This window comes from Primulina tabacum, chromosome 4, assembly GCF_025594145.1.
Source record: "Primulina tabacum isolate GXHZ01 chromosome 4, ASM2559414v2, whole genome shotgun sequence".
NCBI classification, from domain to species: domain Eukaryota; kingdom Viridiplantae; phylum Streptophyta; class Magnoliopsida; order Lamiales; family Gesneriaceae; genus Primulina; species Primulina tabacum.
The window spans coordinates 21799958-21818228 of NC_134553.1; the positions used below are offsets into that span (position 1 = coordinate 21799958).

General features: G+C 36.4%; 1 protein-coding gene across 1 annotated transcript; it reads right to left on the reverse strand.

Annotated features, from left to right (window-relative positions):
- Positions 1 to 7935: 7935 nt before the first annotated feature.
- On the reverse strand, positions 7936 to 11561 carry LOC142541908 (uncharacterized). The gene is made up of 3 exons (XM_075648358.1): positions 11091 to 11561; positions 10621 to 11044; positions 7936 to 8315 (listed from the first exon to the last, which is right to left on the reverse strand). Exons 1-3 carry the CDS (start codon positions 11559 to 11561, stop codon positions 7936 to 7938), a joined length of 1275 nt encoding a protein of 424 aa, XP_075504473.1.
- Between the last annotated feature and the right edge of the window lie 6710 nt (positions 11562 to 18271).

Below are 18271 nucleotides of genomic sequence, written 5' to 3' on the forward strand. Positions count from 1 at the left end.
GCAGCCAGGCGCTCGCTTTTCACAACAATGCTTTGACCGACCTAACCCAAGCTCACAGCCCCATGAATGCTGCAAAACACCAACAACCGAGAGCCACCAAGGAACATCTACCCACGACCAATTTTGACTCACTCACCCTCGATCGGCTTCTCCACTAACTCCAGCCATGTTCGAGCCATCCTAGGCCATGGCTCAGACCAACTAGGGTCTGATCCAGGGATAGGGACGACCCTTGCACAACCAACACACCCAAATCTTCCGATATAGCCACCCCTGACTCAAGCAAACAAGATGAACCCTTTTGCCTATGCAAGAATCTCGACCCGTCACCAAACTCCAGCCCTTTGACACCATAAATTTCAACGTGAACATCCCCTTAGCAACCAAACTCAGCAGTCCCCTTGCACAATAATCATAAAAACGTGAGTTGAATGCATAAACATGTGGATTTCATGACAAATCGAAAGCATAAAAGATTTAACATCCAAGAACCATTAAGCCTTCACACACCGCGTATATTTCAGCGTATTTACAGCATGAATGATGAGAAAAAAAGATACATGGCGTTCCTTAGCGTTATGTGATCAAAAACTCGAAGGTATGAGTGTAGGACTTGCACCGGAGAAGCGGGGAAGGAACTTTCTTGAAAACCTTTGAAGAATTCGAAGTGGCTGTTGAAGAACAATTGAAAAGCTGTTGTTTTATGTGAGAATGGCTGATGGAAAAATGAAGGGGGCGGCCTCCAAGTGTGAGTTAGGGTTAGGGTTTACTAATGATGTATTTAAGTTAGAATATAATACACTAGTGGGCCCTTATTTTAAATATAAAGGGATAAAAGGGTTTTGGGCCCATTAAGGACTAAAATAAATCCATCAATCTCAAAAACACTACTGAAAAATATTTTTTTAGGTACGTTATAGAAAATATTGCCCGAGCCCTCAAAAAGTCCCCCGATTCGCTAAAATTCGCGTAACGATTTAAAACATGATCCGACGAGTAAAACTACTCCACCAAGTCCCATTTTCGAAAATCATACTTAAATACACCATATATTAAATAATTAAACATAATTATTCAATAAAAATATTTTTCCTGATTATCCCCGGTCTTCATTACTCGTTCGAGCATGAAATGCAACTTAAAACCCGGTCTTTCAAATTTTCGGGACGTTACAATCTATTCCTCATTAATTGAATTTCATCTCCGAAATTCGCTTATCCTCGATAATAAAAAATTTAGACTCTTAATTCTAGTATCCCAATGATCCACGTTTCGCTGTGCTACTCTGATAAAATAAGTGTTAAGCTGTCCTTATATCTTCTCAATCCTAATTAAATTGCCTACCAAAATTCTCATTTGCGAAATATCAACTTAAAACGACCTATGACAACTTAGTTCTATTCTATTATTACCTCGAATATGACCTTTCTCGCAATTCCTAATACTATAAATGGATGTCCAAACTTATCGCACTTTACTTTGCTTATTCAATACCCATAATGTTCATCAACCTATTACATTATCATTTATGCAGTTCGACTTAAGAAACCTTAGCACCAAAATTTAGTAATCGACTTCTATCTCTGGTAATACACTTAAAAGTTAATCATTATCTCAACCCCATAATAATATTAGCCTAAGATCCTTAGATCGAATCTTTATCTTACGACACCAAACGTAACTTAAATATTTACAAGTACATCCCAAATATTAAATTGTTGCAAATCTTAAGACTTGAGTAACGTTAATCCATAAAACCCAAATATACAATATCGATAATAAAGGCTTTTGTAGCCTTAATTACATGCTTAAACTATTTCCTTCACAATTACAATATAGTTGAGGCTTAAGACCTTTAAACCTTCTTCATTGCAACAAATGTCGCATTCTTACGTATCCTTAATGCTTAATTAATACTAGCGTATAAAACTTAATAAGTTCTCCTCTGATAATGATGGACTGACTCTAAAAAATCAACTTCACTTATAACCCATAGAGTTCTAGAATCCCCATATCAATGTTTTAGATTTTCTTATTCCATAAAATTCTTAATATTCGTTCATTGGTAACCTATGTTGAACACAACTAACACCCTTTTGTTTTTATTTCACCCAAAATTTCTGTATGAACACCTATTTCATAAACTTGAAATTCATGCTTACACAACCCAAATAGTCTTAGATAACCTAATTCCAACACTCATATCCACTTAATCCTAAGTTTCTTAATGACTTTCAAAAAATTCCTCAAGACAAGATGTCTGACTCACTTCTTACTTGCTTCTATCAAATAACCTAACCCTCAGTCATGCCCAACTTTCTAAAAAAATTTAACCCTAGCAAAGGTATAATTTCAACTCTTAAGATCATGATTAAAACTTATGTTACAACAAACCTTAAGTTTACAAAAATAAGTTAACTTAATGTCTAATCTTATAACTTAACTAATTGATCATCTTTGCTTCAAATTGTTATCACTCTAAATTCATAATTTTCCACAGCATTATTTCCCTCACGCTTCAAATTTTTCAAGACCAATATTGATTCATCCTATAGTACCCTTGATTAAAAATCCTTAAAACATTATAACCCAGATATTCAAGATTCTAAATATCCCTTCAAGCCTAAATCATCGAAAATTCATAGCACTTAAACTATTCAATTCTCACTTATTGCAAACCAGTGCCCAAATTTCTTAACCATTTGTTGGGACATTTCATGTTCGCAATCTTACTTGATATTGATGTTAACAAAACTTTTTATTTTGTTACTAATGAACTTACCTAAGTGTACAATTAGTTGAACGTAATTGAAGCTATCAAAGAATGCAAACTAAAAGTACAAACTGATTAATCGAACTGAACCAATTCAACGGATGAATATTAAACGAATTCAACTGATTGTCCAGCTGATAGGTGGTTCAGCAGAATACTTTCAGAAGCCTGGCCAGCTGATGAAGTTCTCAACTGATGAAGAGCCCAGATGACCATTTCAAGTAAAATAGTGAAATCAGTTCAACTGATTTCACCATCCCAACTGAAGATCAGTTCAAATGACCAGTTCAGAGCATCAGTTAGAACCAATAAATTGCAAAACTCCATAAGCCTAGTTGATGGTATCCAGCTGTGCACAAAGGTACAAAAGTAACTTACTAACAAATAGTACAATAATGGACGTTGCAGCAAAGCTTAAAGATAAAATGTTCCACAATGGCTGTCATTTCACTACTTCGAATTCGGGGATCTAAATCTTATTCTTTCTCCGTCCGGCCTCGCAGTGTCCCGCCTCCCCCCGAATGATCGGTGCGGCGGGTATCCAATCAATTAATCCCCCAAACCGGGGACGAGGTTTTTGAACAGAACTTTGATAGGCGAGAGGTGTAAGCACCGCGAGGTGTGAAGCAATCTCGTACTAAACGAAACTACTTTCAACTCTTATGGGGTCTCGAAGACGTTAATAAATTACAGCCTTAAAAATAGGAACTGTATTATGTAAAAGTAAAGTTTTCGATTTCAAAGACGCCCAACTACCTTAACTGGAGCCCTGATAAATTTTCGGTGCCATGGAGCAGACCTCGTGATCAAAAGAACCTTCTCAGCCGCAAAGAAAGACTAAAGCTAAACAAGCCTGCTCAATTTTAATGTACCCTTTGTCTCGCGGATCTCAACCTGAAAGATTCTTTGAGTGCTGAACTATGGCCATTTCTATTTTTTATGTGTGCCCTGCTCCGGCAGGACCAGCAACTAGGGAAAGGAATGGGATTCATCTTGATCCCTTTGGTTACGCCTGGCTTGAACTGAAAGGGGCGGTTCAATGGAAGAATTCCTTCACCCCTAGCGGGAAATCTAGAACAACCCCGCCATCTCGTTTAAAAAAAAAGTATGACCGCCGGGTCGAGACACAAATTTCAAGGAACACATTCAAACTGCAACGATCACATGTGATGATTCTTGATGTACGGTCGCATTGCTGGTATAAATACAGATCAAGACCATCAACAACAAGTGTGGAAAAAAAAGATACAAAATAAAAGTCACGCTTATTGCATATCAGATCACAAAGAAGCAATTATCCCAATCGAGGGAACACTTGAAGTTAAATCAGCTTAGTCTAGAAGCTCATTTCCCTCAGTGTGTGAGAACACCTTTCGGGTTGTTTTCGGATCAGTTCTCACACACACACACACACCACCACTCAAATACCGGCTTGCACAAAGACGTAAAACTTTTGTATGTAGTCTTTGACACACAGACGTTAAACAAGTGTTGGCTGGAAGGTGGTGCCTTCATTCTAGACTAGGATTTTAGTTAGGCAGTGAGTAAGTCCTAAGCTGGGTGGGTTTGTACAAAGTGTTGTATAAAACAAAGTCTTCTTGTGGATCCTACCCCAGGTGGTATAAGGGGTGACGTATGAGCTGTTGAAGTCTCCGAACATCCATAAACATATCTTGTGTATTAACTACTTAACTGTGTTTTTAACTAATTTGATCAGTTCAGCTGATATTAGTTCAGTTATGTCCATAGCTTAACGAATAGAAGCCAGAACTGATTTCCCGTATTTCAGTCAATCAGTTTACAAAAGTCTTTAGTTTTCAAAATCACTTAGTTTTTCTTAACGAAAGATTACTTCGACTGTTTTCTGCTTGGTTTGGAACCAAACTTAATCAAATTCATGGGTGTATATATTCTTAGAACACGAACTATTGCAGCTAATTGAGAATATTATGTTTGAAGCACCTTCAAAGGTGCCTGAACCGATCCATCACCATTGCAAGATAAATTCCAAATTTCCTCGAAAATTATCCAATTGGTCCTAAATTTAATAAATTTAACAATTACCTATAATTTCTTGGCAGTTCTCAATTCTATTTTATAGGTTTCCGTAACATAAAGTTCAATCAACTTAAGCTTATTAATCCATGATCAATTCTCATAACCAATCTTATGTTTCCATCAATACCTAAAATCCAAAATTATAAATTTCAAATTTCTAAAGATCGTCGTAGTCTTCGAATTATTATTCCTCATAAGAAATCCTCAAAATTTATCTCAAATAGTAACCACGAATCATCAGTGTTTTCTTAGAAAATATACATGCCTCAAAAGCATTCCTAATATTCGAGATTAACTTATGACCCATAAGTAGAACATCAGTACTACTAACAAAAAATATAGTCAAATCATTTTCAATCTCTCCTAACTCCCAATATTGTAATTCTTAGACATGTCCAATTCCAAACGTAACCAACTTGCAATCCAATCTAGTTTTCAAAACATATTCACCGAGTCGAGAACACTAGATTTACGTTAAAAATAAATTAACAGGAAACAAGTAAAAATCCTCACGATCATCAATATGTAAGAAAAAAATGTATAAAATAATAATGTCCACTCTAATAACAAATCATGATGTGCGGAAAATATATGGTCCTCGGGTTCACGTGCGCACATCCAGCCTCGCCTACTCAGACTTCGGCACCTCCAGCCTCCTCATCAACATGCTCACCTTCATAATTCACGTCTAGTGAGTCTGAAAACTCAACACACCTGTAACGTTACAACAAATGCATATACATAGCAAGAAACAGTGAAAAGTACTATAATAAAAATACGTTTTGTGATCTTAAAAGCATAAGCATAAACATATCATAAATGGATAACATGTCAAAACATCTCATCATATCATCATATACTTGTACATTTCGTTAGTTGTAACTTTCGTATCAGCTCTATTCGATTAATCCATCTACATATAAACATGGTACCCAGTGGCGGGGACATCAACGATTGTATTATCCATCCACTGAGTTTTGGCCTTACAGCTCATCGTATACATATGTCGTCAGTCGCAACCAAGTCTCATCCTTCAAAAGCATCATGATTTTCATCACTTATCAAAATCAGGCATATACGTAGTTTTTTTTAAAATCAAGCATGCAACGTATTTTTATAATTACATAAAAATCATATTCGTGATACACAACATTTAAAAACATGATAAATTTGTGATCATGGCACCGCCAGGTCTCAAAACTCAACCCAGGTGTAAAATAACCATTTTGCCCCTGGAAACCCTAAATGACCATTTTACCTCTGGACCTCTAAATTTCTACCTGAAGCCAACCAAACTCCTCAAAACACCTCAAAACATAATAGTAAGTATTTCTTAGACGTAAAATCTAGCCCGTTCTAAAACTTATACGATTCGTTTTAAAACTTGGACGGGTATCCCGATTTTAACCCGAATCAACCCGAATTTCAACCAAACTTTTCCCAACTTGAATTATGACTTAAAACTACATGTCCACCCTCTAAACCACCTGTTCCAGACCAGTTATGATCCATGAAACGATCCCCAAAGGTTTACGGAATTTTCTGCACAATACATCTTCAAACCCTAATACAATAAACTTGCAAATTTTCGATCCTAGGCCCTACCGGCTCGGACCAGCCTTGGACCAACCCTTCCTAGCCCACCTTAAGGACCCTCTTGGACCGATCTAACCCAAGCTAACAGCCCCATGCATGCTGCAAAACACCAACAGCCGAGAGCCACCAAGGAACCTCTACCCACGACCAAGCTTGACTCACTCACCCTCGATCGTCTTCTCCACTAACTCTAGCAATGTTCGAGCCACCCTAGGCCACGGCTCAAACCCACTAGGGTCTGGTCAAGGGCTAGGGACGACCCTTGAACAGCCGGTGCACCCAAATCTTCCAATCTAGCCACCCCCGACTCAAGAAAACAAGATGCACCCTTCGGGCTATGCAGAAATCTCGACCCTCACCAAACTCCAGCCCTTTGACACCATAAATTTCAACGTAACAGCCCCTTAGCAAACAAACTCGGCAATCCCCTTGAAAAAGAATCATAAAAACCTGAGGTCGATGCATAAACATGTGGATGATCATGACAAATCGAAAGCATAAAAGATTTAATATGCAAGAACCAAGAAGCCTTCACACACGGCGTACATTTCAGCGTATTTACCGCATGAATGATGAGAAAATAAATATACACGCTGTGCCTTAGCGTTTATGTGATCAAAAACTCAAAGGTATGCGCATTGGACTTGCACCGGAAAAGCAGGAAATGAACTATACACGACATGCCTTATCGTTTATGTGATCAAAAACTCGAAGGTATGCGCGTAGGACTTGCACCGGAGAAGGGGGGAAGAAACTTTCTTGAAAACCTTCAAAGAGTTCGAAGTGGCTGCTGAAGAACAATTGAAAAGCTATTGTTTCACGTGAGAAAGGCTGCTGGAAAAATGAAGGGGGCGGCCACCACGTGGGAGTTAGGGTTAGGGTTTACTAATGATGTATTTAAGTCAAATTATAACACACTAATGGGCCCTTATTTAAAATTTAAACGGTTAAAAGGGTTTTGGGCCCATTAAGCACTAAAATAAACCCATCAAGCCCAAAAGCATTATAAAAAAATATTTTTTTCAGGTATGTTTTAGAAAATATTGCCCGAGCCCTCAAAAAGTTCCCCGACTCGCTAAAATTCACATACTATTTTAAAATATGACATGGTGAGTAAAACTACTCCACAAAGGCCCATTTTTGAAAATCATACTTAAATATACCATATATTAAATAATTAAACATAATTATTCAATAAAAATATTTTTCCTAATTATCCCCGGTCCTCGTTACTTGTTCGAGAGCGAAATGCAACATAAAACCCTAATGCATGAAACTTTAATAACCCATGAATTAAAACACATATTTATGCATAAACTTGTATTTAATGCATTAAAACAATTTAATAAAATACATAAGGAATTTTGTAATTTGTATGCACGTGGTTCACGTGTACCTTCAAATTTTCGAGACGTTACACCGATGTTCTTCCTTAACTTGCTGGCATGTCTAATACTCGAACACAAAACATAAGATCTATCGCTTCATGCCGGCTACCAATATAATGACTACACGTCCTTATATATCTTCGTACTTCTAGGATGAATGAAGTACGGGGTATTATGGGCTTCTTTCATAATAACCTCTCTCAGTGATTCGCCACTAGGAACCCTTAGTTGATCTTGATATCGAACTATGTCATCGTCCTCAGAATACAGCTTCCGACCCTTAGACTCGTCTCTCTGTCTCCGTTTTTGCAACTGCTCATCAGAAGACTGACCTTCGCGAATTCTATCCTTCAGAGTCGACTGTACTGTCATAGTAGAAAGATTAGGAACCTTGCTCCTAGCATACACTGCAAGCTTGAATCGCTGAATCTCCGCTTGCAATGGTCTTTGAACTTTCAATTGCCCGATGAGTGATTTCTTTCTACTCAAAGCGTCCGCAACTACATTAGCTTTGACCGGGTGGTAGTTAATATCGCAGTCGTAGTCCTTTACCTAACTCTAGTCATCTTCGTTTCCTTATGTTGAACTCTTTTGGGGTGAAGAAGTACTTCAGGTTTTTATGATTAGTGAAAATCTTGCACTTCTCCCCATACAAGTATTGTCTCCAAATTTTGAGAGAAAATACTACTACTGCGAGCTCGAGGTCATGAGTCGGGTAATTTTTCTCACAAAACTTCAACTGTCTAGACGCATAAGCTATCACTCGGTCATTTTGCATTAGGACTGTGCCTAAACCAAGCTTCAAACCGTCCATATAGAGATCATACTCTCCTTGCACTAATGGCATCGATAAAACTTGAGTTGAAGTCAAAGATTGCTTCAGCTTGTCAAAACTCTCTTGTTATATCGATCCACAAATAAACTTTGCATTCTTCTCTATCAAGGCGGTTAAAGGTACCGCAATAGAAGAGAATCTTTGAATGAACTTATGATACTAGCCACCTAGACCCAAGAAGCTACGGATCTCGGTTACACTCTTTGATACTAGCCACTCTCTAATTGCCTCAACTTTGCTTGGATCGACTTCGACTCAATCTCTAGAAATAATGTGTCCTAAGAACGTCACATTCTCAAGCCAAAACTCGCACTTGCTGAACTCAGCAAATAACTTCCTATCTTGCAACAATTGTAGTGTCGTTCTCAAGTACTGACTCTGCTCTTCTTTGCTCCTCGAGTAGATCAGAATATCATATATGAATACTATGATAAATTGATCCAGATATTGCTGAAATACGCGATTCATGAGATTCATGAAGATCGCTAGCGCATTGGTAAACCCGAATGACATCACAAACTCGTAGTGCCCATATCGAGCCCTAAAAGCCATCTTATGAACATCAGGACTCCTTCACCTTCAGCTGATGGCATCCGGAACGAAGATCTATCTTCGAGAAAATTGATGCTCCTTGCAATTGATTAAATAAATCCTGGATTCTAGGAAAGGGATACTTGTTCTTGATGGTGACTCTGTTCAACTCTATATAATCAATGTAGAGTCGCATACTACCATCTTTTTTCTTCACGATAAATACCCGTGCGTCCCATAGAGAACAACTCGGGCAAATGAAACCCTCGTCCAGCAGCTCTTGAATTTCATATTTTAGCTAATTCTTTTCGATGGGTGCTAGACGATAGGATGCCTTAGAAATTGGCATAGTTTCTAGCATCAACTCAAAATAAAATTCAACGTCTCGGTTCGCTGGAATGCCAGAAACATCCACAAGAAAAACACTAGGAAATTCTCTGACAACCTCAACATCCTCTAGCTTCTAACTGATAGGAATATTTGCTGAAGTCATGCATGCTATAAAAGCTTGGCAGCCGAGTCTCATAAGCTTCCTCGCACAGATGCAAGAGATGATGTGCGGCATTTGCTTGTTCCTTGCTGCCTCGAAGACAAAATATTTTTCGCTAGGCGTTCGAATAGATACTGACCTCTGCCTAAAATCTATCGAAGCTCTATTCATAGATAGCCAATCCATGCCAAGAATATGTCGAATTCAGGCATCGGGAGTACGTAAGATATGCCCGAACCAATCTTTTTGCAAATGAAGCTCCAGATTCTTCACAATGCTTGAAGTGATCATTTGATCATAAAAAGAAATGGAAACTTTAAATCCCAATTCCGAATCATCGGGTATAATCTTTAGTCGCTTGACGAATGTCTCGTATATAAATGAGTGTTTAGCTTCGGAATCTAGGCGTAGGTAGCTACACCTAAAATGAATATCTTTCATGCGACAAATATACCATCAATTCCAATCGTGTTGAAACTTAAAGAATTTCTACCATTATTTTCCCAAAAGTTCTCGAAAATTACAAAATTTTACCCAAATAATTTTCGAAATTTGATCTTTAAACCCTTAAATTTCAAATTTTCTTAATTTTTGGCCCTAAAATTTTTGAAAATTGCATCTTTGCCCCTTAAATTTTGAATTTAATTAATTTAGTCCTTAAACTTATGAAAATTAATGTTTTGATCCCTAAATTCCAGAAATTGCAGAACGCGGCCCCTATTTATCTAGAATTTGCAAAACAGCCCTTGAATTTCTCAAACTCCAGATTTCACCTAAGAATTTTCTGTTATCTCAATTTCAATCCTTGGGCTCAAAATTTTTTTTTGGATTGGCCCTTGAAGTCTCGGCCCTATGCAATTTAGCCCCTTAAATTTTCGGTTTTGCACTTAGCCCTTATATTTTCTATTTTTGCTATTTGGTCCCTATAATTTTCGAAAAAATACTATACATGCCCCATAAGCTCTGCCAACGGTTAGTCCCTTCTTCTTTGGGCAATCAGCAGCTTTATGTCCTTCTTCCTCGTATATGAAGAAGTCGTATGTTCCCCACATGCACTTGACAAAGTGTAAGAGATTGCATTCTTTGCATTGTGGCCTCTCTTCAGGTTTCGGTGTTCCAGGCTGTGGTGGTTTCAGTTGCCGCGGTTTCTTCCATTGTCCTTGGGGCTTTTGCTGCCCTTGAGATTTCGGAGTTCCCATAAACTCTCTTATTCGGCTGATAATACTGCTGGTGCTGCTGCCTCTTGCGCTGCATCTTGAAATCAATATATCTTTCACGGCTTGCTCAGCTAAGAATGCACAAGCAGTGGCAGCTGCATAATCCGTTGCTCGCACCAACATCACATCATGGCGTATAGTAGGTCGAAGACCATCCTAGAAGTGCCTCAATTTCTCAACAGCATCCCCAGCAATAAGGCACACAAAGTGACAACCCTATCAAATCTCTTAACGAACTCAGCCATAGTCGTGTCTCCTGACGGAGAGTCGTGAACTCCTTCTTCAAGCGTCCACGGATGTCAGCAATAAAATACTTCTCATTGAAGATGATCTTGAATTGCACCAAAGTGAGGGTGGCAAGATTAACTCCACGTTCAGATCCTTCCCACCAAAGAGAAGCATCATCTCGCAACATATAAGTAGCAGATCTAAACCGATCAACATCTTCCATATTCAGATAACAGAAGTGCACCTCAAGAGATCTGATCCAACACTCAACAACAAATGGGTCGGTGGTGCCAGAAAACTCCTTTGTACTTAGCCTTTGAAACTTATCATACATATCGTGATGTTTACTCGGAGCCTGCTGCTCAAAGAAATGTGTCATGCTCTCGTACACGAGTAGCAGCATCCCCATTAGGAGGTGGGTGTGCATTTCCTTGGCCATCCTCATTACTCTCAACTTGCCTATCGGTACTAAGTTCGCGTCTATGAGATATTATATCTGAATGTTTTCCAAATTTCTAAATGTGACCAACATGTATTTAAATCTAAGCTTCTAATCATGCAGCATATAAAAATCTCCTTTTGAGCTACTTTAAGCATAAATATCTTTTAATTTCAAAAAGCATTTAAACATGTAACTTAAGCATATAAACCATGTAAACGTGCAGGTACCATCATAAAAATCATTAAAAGTATTTAAAATTACAGACTTGAGGCTTGCCGACTTTGATTTCCAGAACTGGCGGTGGCACAACCTTTGCAAGAACCTGGCTCTGATACCAATTGAAATGTGCACTACTCGTTTTTCTTTAAGTTGTACTAGAATTTTTTTCCTACCATTCCATTCGGCCGAAATATACTATACATATTGTACTTTATTTTAAATATACTTTTACACCATTTAAAATAAAACAATCAACCTATTATTTGAAAATCCCAAAAAACAATTCAAAACATAAAATCATAAACGTCAACCAAATTTAAAAAAGCATTACTCAAAATAAAGTATAAGCATCTTAAATCCTCTCAAAACCACTCAAAAACATCAAAAGTCATAAAATCTTAAAAGTAATCTTAAATCATAAACATAACGCGGAAAACTAGTGATGGTCCTCGGGTTGTATGCACCATCAGTCAAGCTGGTTCAACCATTAAGACCTCCATTATCAATAAAATCATGCTCACCTGCATCGATCACACTTAGTGAATCTATTGACTCAACAAACATTAACCATCATAACAAGTAATACATATACGTTCACAAGCAACAGTAAAAGATACATTTAATAAAATAGCTTTTCATGAATATGCATGACTTTAAACATTTCATCATAAACATTTCTTTTCATTATATACGTAGGCTTTTTTCATTTTCATTGAATTTATATAGTTAATTTTGACTTTCGTATCATCTCTAGTTCGATGGATCCATCTAAGTATAACCATGGTACTAGGCAGCGGGGACATCAGCGACACTCTGACCCGTCAACTGAGCCTTGGCCTTACATATCATCAGATCATCATAATCTTCATATCATCGTATTGGTCACAATCAAGTCACCTACTTCAACCTTTCATAATTTATAAAAATTCATGCATATATAAATATCAATTTTCTTTTAAACCAAGTATGCAACACGTCTTTTAGCGTTAAAGTTTCATCATAAAAGTCTATAAACATCTAAAATAAATATTTTAACATTCATTATACATTTAGGGCACTGCAAGGACGTCTAATATTTTTCTGGTGTAAATGTTCGTTTTGCCCCTGAAACCACAACCTTCCCAAATTACCCTTTGATCTTAAAACGACGACCCAAATCTATCCAAACGTAACATAACACCTTAAAATACACTCATAATTATTTCTTATACATAAATTACGCTCCTTGACTAATTTATCAATTCGTTTTTAAACTTAGATGTACATCTCGGTTTTAACCCGAATTGACTCGAAACTTAATCAAACTTTACCGAACTTGAACCATAGCTTATTTATACCTGTCCATACCTTATACAACCCAATTCAAACCCTTTAGAACCTTTGAACATGCCTAGACCTATGCTGGAAAATTCTTCCCTAATTCCCAAAACCCTAACTTGAAAAAACCCTAATTTCATTCGACCCTAGCACTTGTCCGACCCAACCGGACCCTAGCTGACCATCCTATGACATGATCAAAGCCTAGGTAATCTACTGGACCAAGCTTGAGGAGCCTAGAAACCACAGCCCTCATCCCGTGACCTAACCTTGCACGAATCCCCCATAATCACATTTCAGCCCTAGCCTACAAACCTGCCCTCATGAAACTACCCTAGGACCATCATATCTTCTCCTTAGGTCTCCTGGACGTGACCCTATGGCAGCTAAGAACCTTGCGCTTCTAGAACCCGAGGCCGTAAAACCCTAGCCCATAAAAATCGAATTTTCGTTCATCCTCTTTCCTTCGCCTTTCCATCCTTTAAACATACACCTAAGGACCCTTAAAAATGTTGAAAAATGTCCTTTCCCATAGCCCTATCATGGAACCCCCTTTGTGCATCGTAAGCAAGAGTTTTAAAAGATGAAAACTCTAGTTTTGTTCATGTTATGCCTTAAAAACCAAAATATTAGATAGTGCATCATATTTTTCATGAAAACATGTATCAATACATATAATATGATATGAATGATGAGTGAGGGAATATTAAGGCGTACCTTTGCATATTTTACGCTCCAAAAACAATTTGAGATACAAGGAACATTGGCGGCAAGACGAAGGAGGAAGCTTGTTGAATTTCCTTCAAATTCCACGTGATTTTCCTTGAAAATGTGTTGTGTGTGTGGCCATGTGTGGGAGGGAGAGTCCTAGTGCTTTTGAGGATTGTGTGCGTGTGTTTTGAGTGTATAAGTTAGGGTTTTTGGGCTGGTTTTGATATAAATAATAAGATACAAGTTTTAGGCCCAAGAACATGGGTATAATAAGCCCATTAGATAGTAGATAAAATATTTTGTTTAGAGACGTTTCGAAAATATTAGCCGAGTTCCCAAAAAATCCCTATTTTCGTCAAAAATAGAATACTAATTTAAAATACGACTCGGCGCGTAAAAACATCTCAAAAACCACCATTTTTGAAAATACCATTTAAAATATGTCATATATTAAATTATTATAAAAACCATTAATAAAATATTTTTACTTTTGTGGTTCCTGGTCTCAATTCCTCGATCGCGTATCGAATAACCTTAAAAAACACAGTTTTATGTATTCTAATATAAAACTCTATTTTAAACATTTAAACATGCATACCATATTCAATTAATGCAATTAAATAATTTAATTAAGAATTTTCTATTTTTTCTAGATTTGCATACTGTTGGATTCCGTTATCGCATTTTAGACTTTACACTATCAGTGATATATGGAGAATCATGAGACGATGTTATTAGACGGTCTTACCATTATTTGATGGATCTAATAAAAAATAAGTTTTGACAGTCTTATGTTCAATTATTTGATGCATAAAATTGTGGTTAATTAGGGTGACCCCAAATAAGGGACAAATCTGTCCTGAATCAGAAATAGTTGTGAACTCCCGGATACTGTGTCTCTGAATCATTGAGGATAACACAAATATTGGTTTTCTTATTCCCGTTGAGATTGTCAAATTCAAATAGTTGAATTTGACGATATAGTTTATAAACATATTCTATTTTTGGAAGTTTGAGAGAGGGAATGCTAAAAACAGTACAAGTGCCAAATTTGTATAGAAGTGTTCCAAAATTGGCAGTCGTCCTAAATGAGTTCAGTGGGTTAAAAATCAAACCACATATCATAATAACAAGCTATAAAATCGTCACATTGGTTAAATTGGAATGTCGATTAGGATTATGTAATGAATCAAAAGTTGGTTTTAAAACATGTGGAGAGTTTTGATGGGCTTTGAGATTCCAAGCCCTAGTCCAACATTAAATAGTAGGACATCGACATGAGGTTAGAGTCCATTAAATATAATTATAATTAGGATATGTGAGCATATTATTGGACATAACTTTAAGCATTCAAAATTTGAAAACCCTCCCTCTCTCAAACTTAGAATTCGGCCGCCCTTCTTCTCTATTTTATTGAGATTTACACGTCCACTTTATTCTTCGTCTCATAGCTTTATCTCTCTTTCTTTCTAGTAAAATCAAGTAAGGGAATTTAGATTCCAATCTTAGACCTAATTGAGGACTTCACAAGAAGATTAAATGTAGATGTTCCATTCGTTTGAATATACAAGAAGATCTATATCAGCTTGTTCATGGAGTGCTTTCATTTGATGGAACATAGACATATGTTAATGGCGTCTCATAGTTGTTTTACCATTTTTTATGATTCAAATGAATGATTATTACCAAAAATATTTATCATATCATCACTAGGAAAAAGTTATCGAAGCGGTTTATTTGACATGTAAGAGCGATTTTCCACTGGTTCTATAAATATGGCAATGGTTTGCAAGCGCATTTGTTGCCACCGTTGCTAGGGCCAATAAACAGGAAGATAAAATCGTGATAAACATAGTCATAACCACTATAAAATGTTGTTTATTGAACCGATTAGAAACCCCTCTAATATATGCTCAGTTGGAGTGGTTTTTGAAATGAATTCTTTATATCAGGTACGGTCATTAACTGATCTTTCATGTGAGGATTTTGAATCAGTGTCCAACCGATTGTGAAACATGGAGATTGCCACGGTTTTTAGCGCCTGCAGAAGGTGAAACCTAGGAGCAGTTTACGAAACCACTTATATTTTCAGATCTTAGGAGCGGATAATAAACGCTACTAAATGTGGGATGCAAGAATGCTTCTCTTTGTTGCTGCTATATATGCTCACGAGGAACAGTTTTTTAACTGCTCTTGAGAGCCATATTTCGAAGCGATTTTTGTGACTACAGTTATCTTGTAATTTAAGAATGGTTTAACATCTGCTCCTACAATGATGAGTCCCAATCGACCACTGCATTAGCTTTCAATTTAACACGTTGATTATTTTCTATTCCAAAAATTTATAATTAATAATGTTTATTTTTCATCAAATCCTCTCAACACCGCAAATAGATTTAAAAAAAAAACATTTATATAAATCAGTCCATAATTCAACACAATAAATAGATAAAAAAAAACAATGACATTCATGTTGGGGAAATCCGTAAACCATAGAATCAATCATGTTAAATTATTAAGAATTTGACTGAAAAATTAAGCGAAATCGTGCTGAAGCCATAATCCTGAATTCTTTAAAACGTATCTTGATCTTCCAGATTTACGCTCTTTTTTTCTTGAAAGAATCCTTTAATTTTCTGTTCTGAAATATTTTCTTAATGGGTGAGAGAATAAGGAACATGATGCCGTGCGATTTGAGGACCATGATCGATATATAAATAGTTTTTATCATTATCATATGATATTTCTATTTTAGTTCCTCATAAAAAAAGAAATTACACTTATATCTCTACACATTAAAGACCCACAACTTATTAGATACATTACAGGAAAATAACTCAAAATATTAGTTGATCACTTTATTTTGAATTTAACTTAATAGACAACTCACAACACATAATTATTCATATATAAGCCTATATAAATAAAATTGATCCAACAATCTCACTTTGGCTATATATGTAACCTTATAATTATTTCTGTGAAAATAATCTTATGAGCTCAACAATATTGTCATTTCAAAATGTATCTATAGCCAATCCGGTTCATTTATCACATCAACATAGGATTAAAGCAGTTTTCACTACACTCAAGGTAACTAGACCCATCAATAATCACATATGCCAACACAAATGAATGACAATTATGAAGTGGATGTGTAGCATGAAAATTTCATGCAATGTGATCATAAACATGTCTATTTCCAACTAATCATCCCTTAACCTCATTACGATCAAAATTTAAACCATAATAAGAGTGTGACTTAACTCGAAATTTATTTTTGTAGAAAATAAATTTACATAAATGTAATTAAACTGAAAATTATTTAAAATAACAAACTCCTACTAAACTGAATTTCCTCATCCTCGGACAAGCAGTGTGCTCGTGAAACTGTTTGGGTGGTAGTCCCTTAATAAACGGATCCGCAACCATGGAGTTTGTATCGATATACTCAATAGACAATTTTTCACTCTGATTTTTTTCTTTAACAACCAGAACTTGATTTTAATATATTTTGATTCCTTCGACCTCCTATTTTTATTGGAATACCTAACTGTAGATTTATTGTCACAATATATTCTTAGTGGCCTCTCAATGCCATAAAAAATGCACACTCATAGCAACAAACTCATATGCCATGTGGAAGAGGCTATAAGAGATTGTTTAGCACTCTTCAAGGAAATGTCACCTTCTGCAAGGAGAAATATGTATCCTGACATAGATTTCATATTATCTTGGCATCCATCAAAATCAGTGTTTGTATACTCAATGGTCTCAAGCTGATCCAACCTCCAATATATGAGCATATAATCTTTTGTTCTTTATAAGTACCGTAAAAATCTTACAACTGTTTTCAATGTTTCACTCCTAGATTACTTAAATATCGTCCAAACATTCCTTTCATGCACAAAATATCTAGATGTGTACAAACTTGAGCGTACATCAGACTTCCCGCTGTAGATGTATAGTAAATATTTTGAATTTCCTTTTCCTCAAAATCACTCTTGAGGCATATGTTTGAGACTAAATTTGTCTCCCTTAGCCATAGGGATAACCTTTTGTTTACAGTCTTGCATCCCATATCACTTCAGGAATTTATCGATATAGGCTTTTTGAGATAATCCAAGAATACCTCGAGAACGATCCTGATGTATCTGGATACCCAATTCAAAAGATGCATCACCAAAATCTTCATCTCAAAATTCTTAGCTAGAAATCTTATGGTGTCATACAACCACTCTATATCGTTGCTAGCGAGCAGAATGTCATTAACATATAAAACCAAAAAAATATGCTTACTCGAACTAAACTTATGATAAATACAATCATTGACCATATTCATCACAAAACCAAATGAGATGATCACTTGATGAAATTTGAAATATCATTGTCAAGATGTTTGCTTGAACCCATAAATGAATTTCTTTAATTTTCAAACCATATTATTTGTGTCTTTGGACACAAAT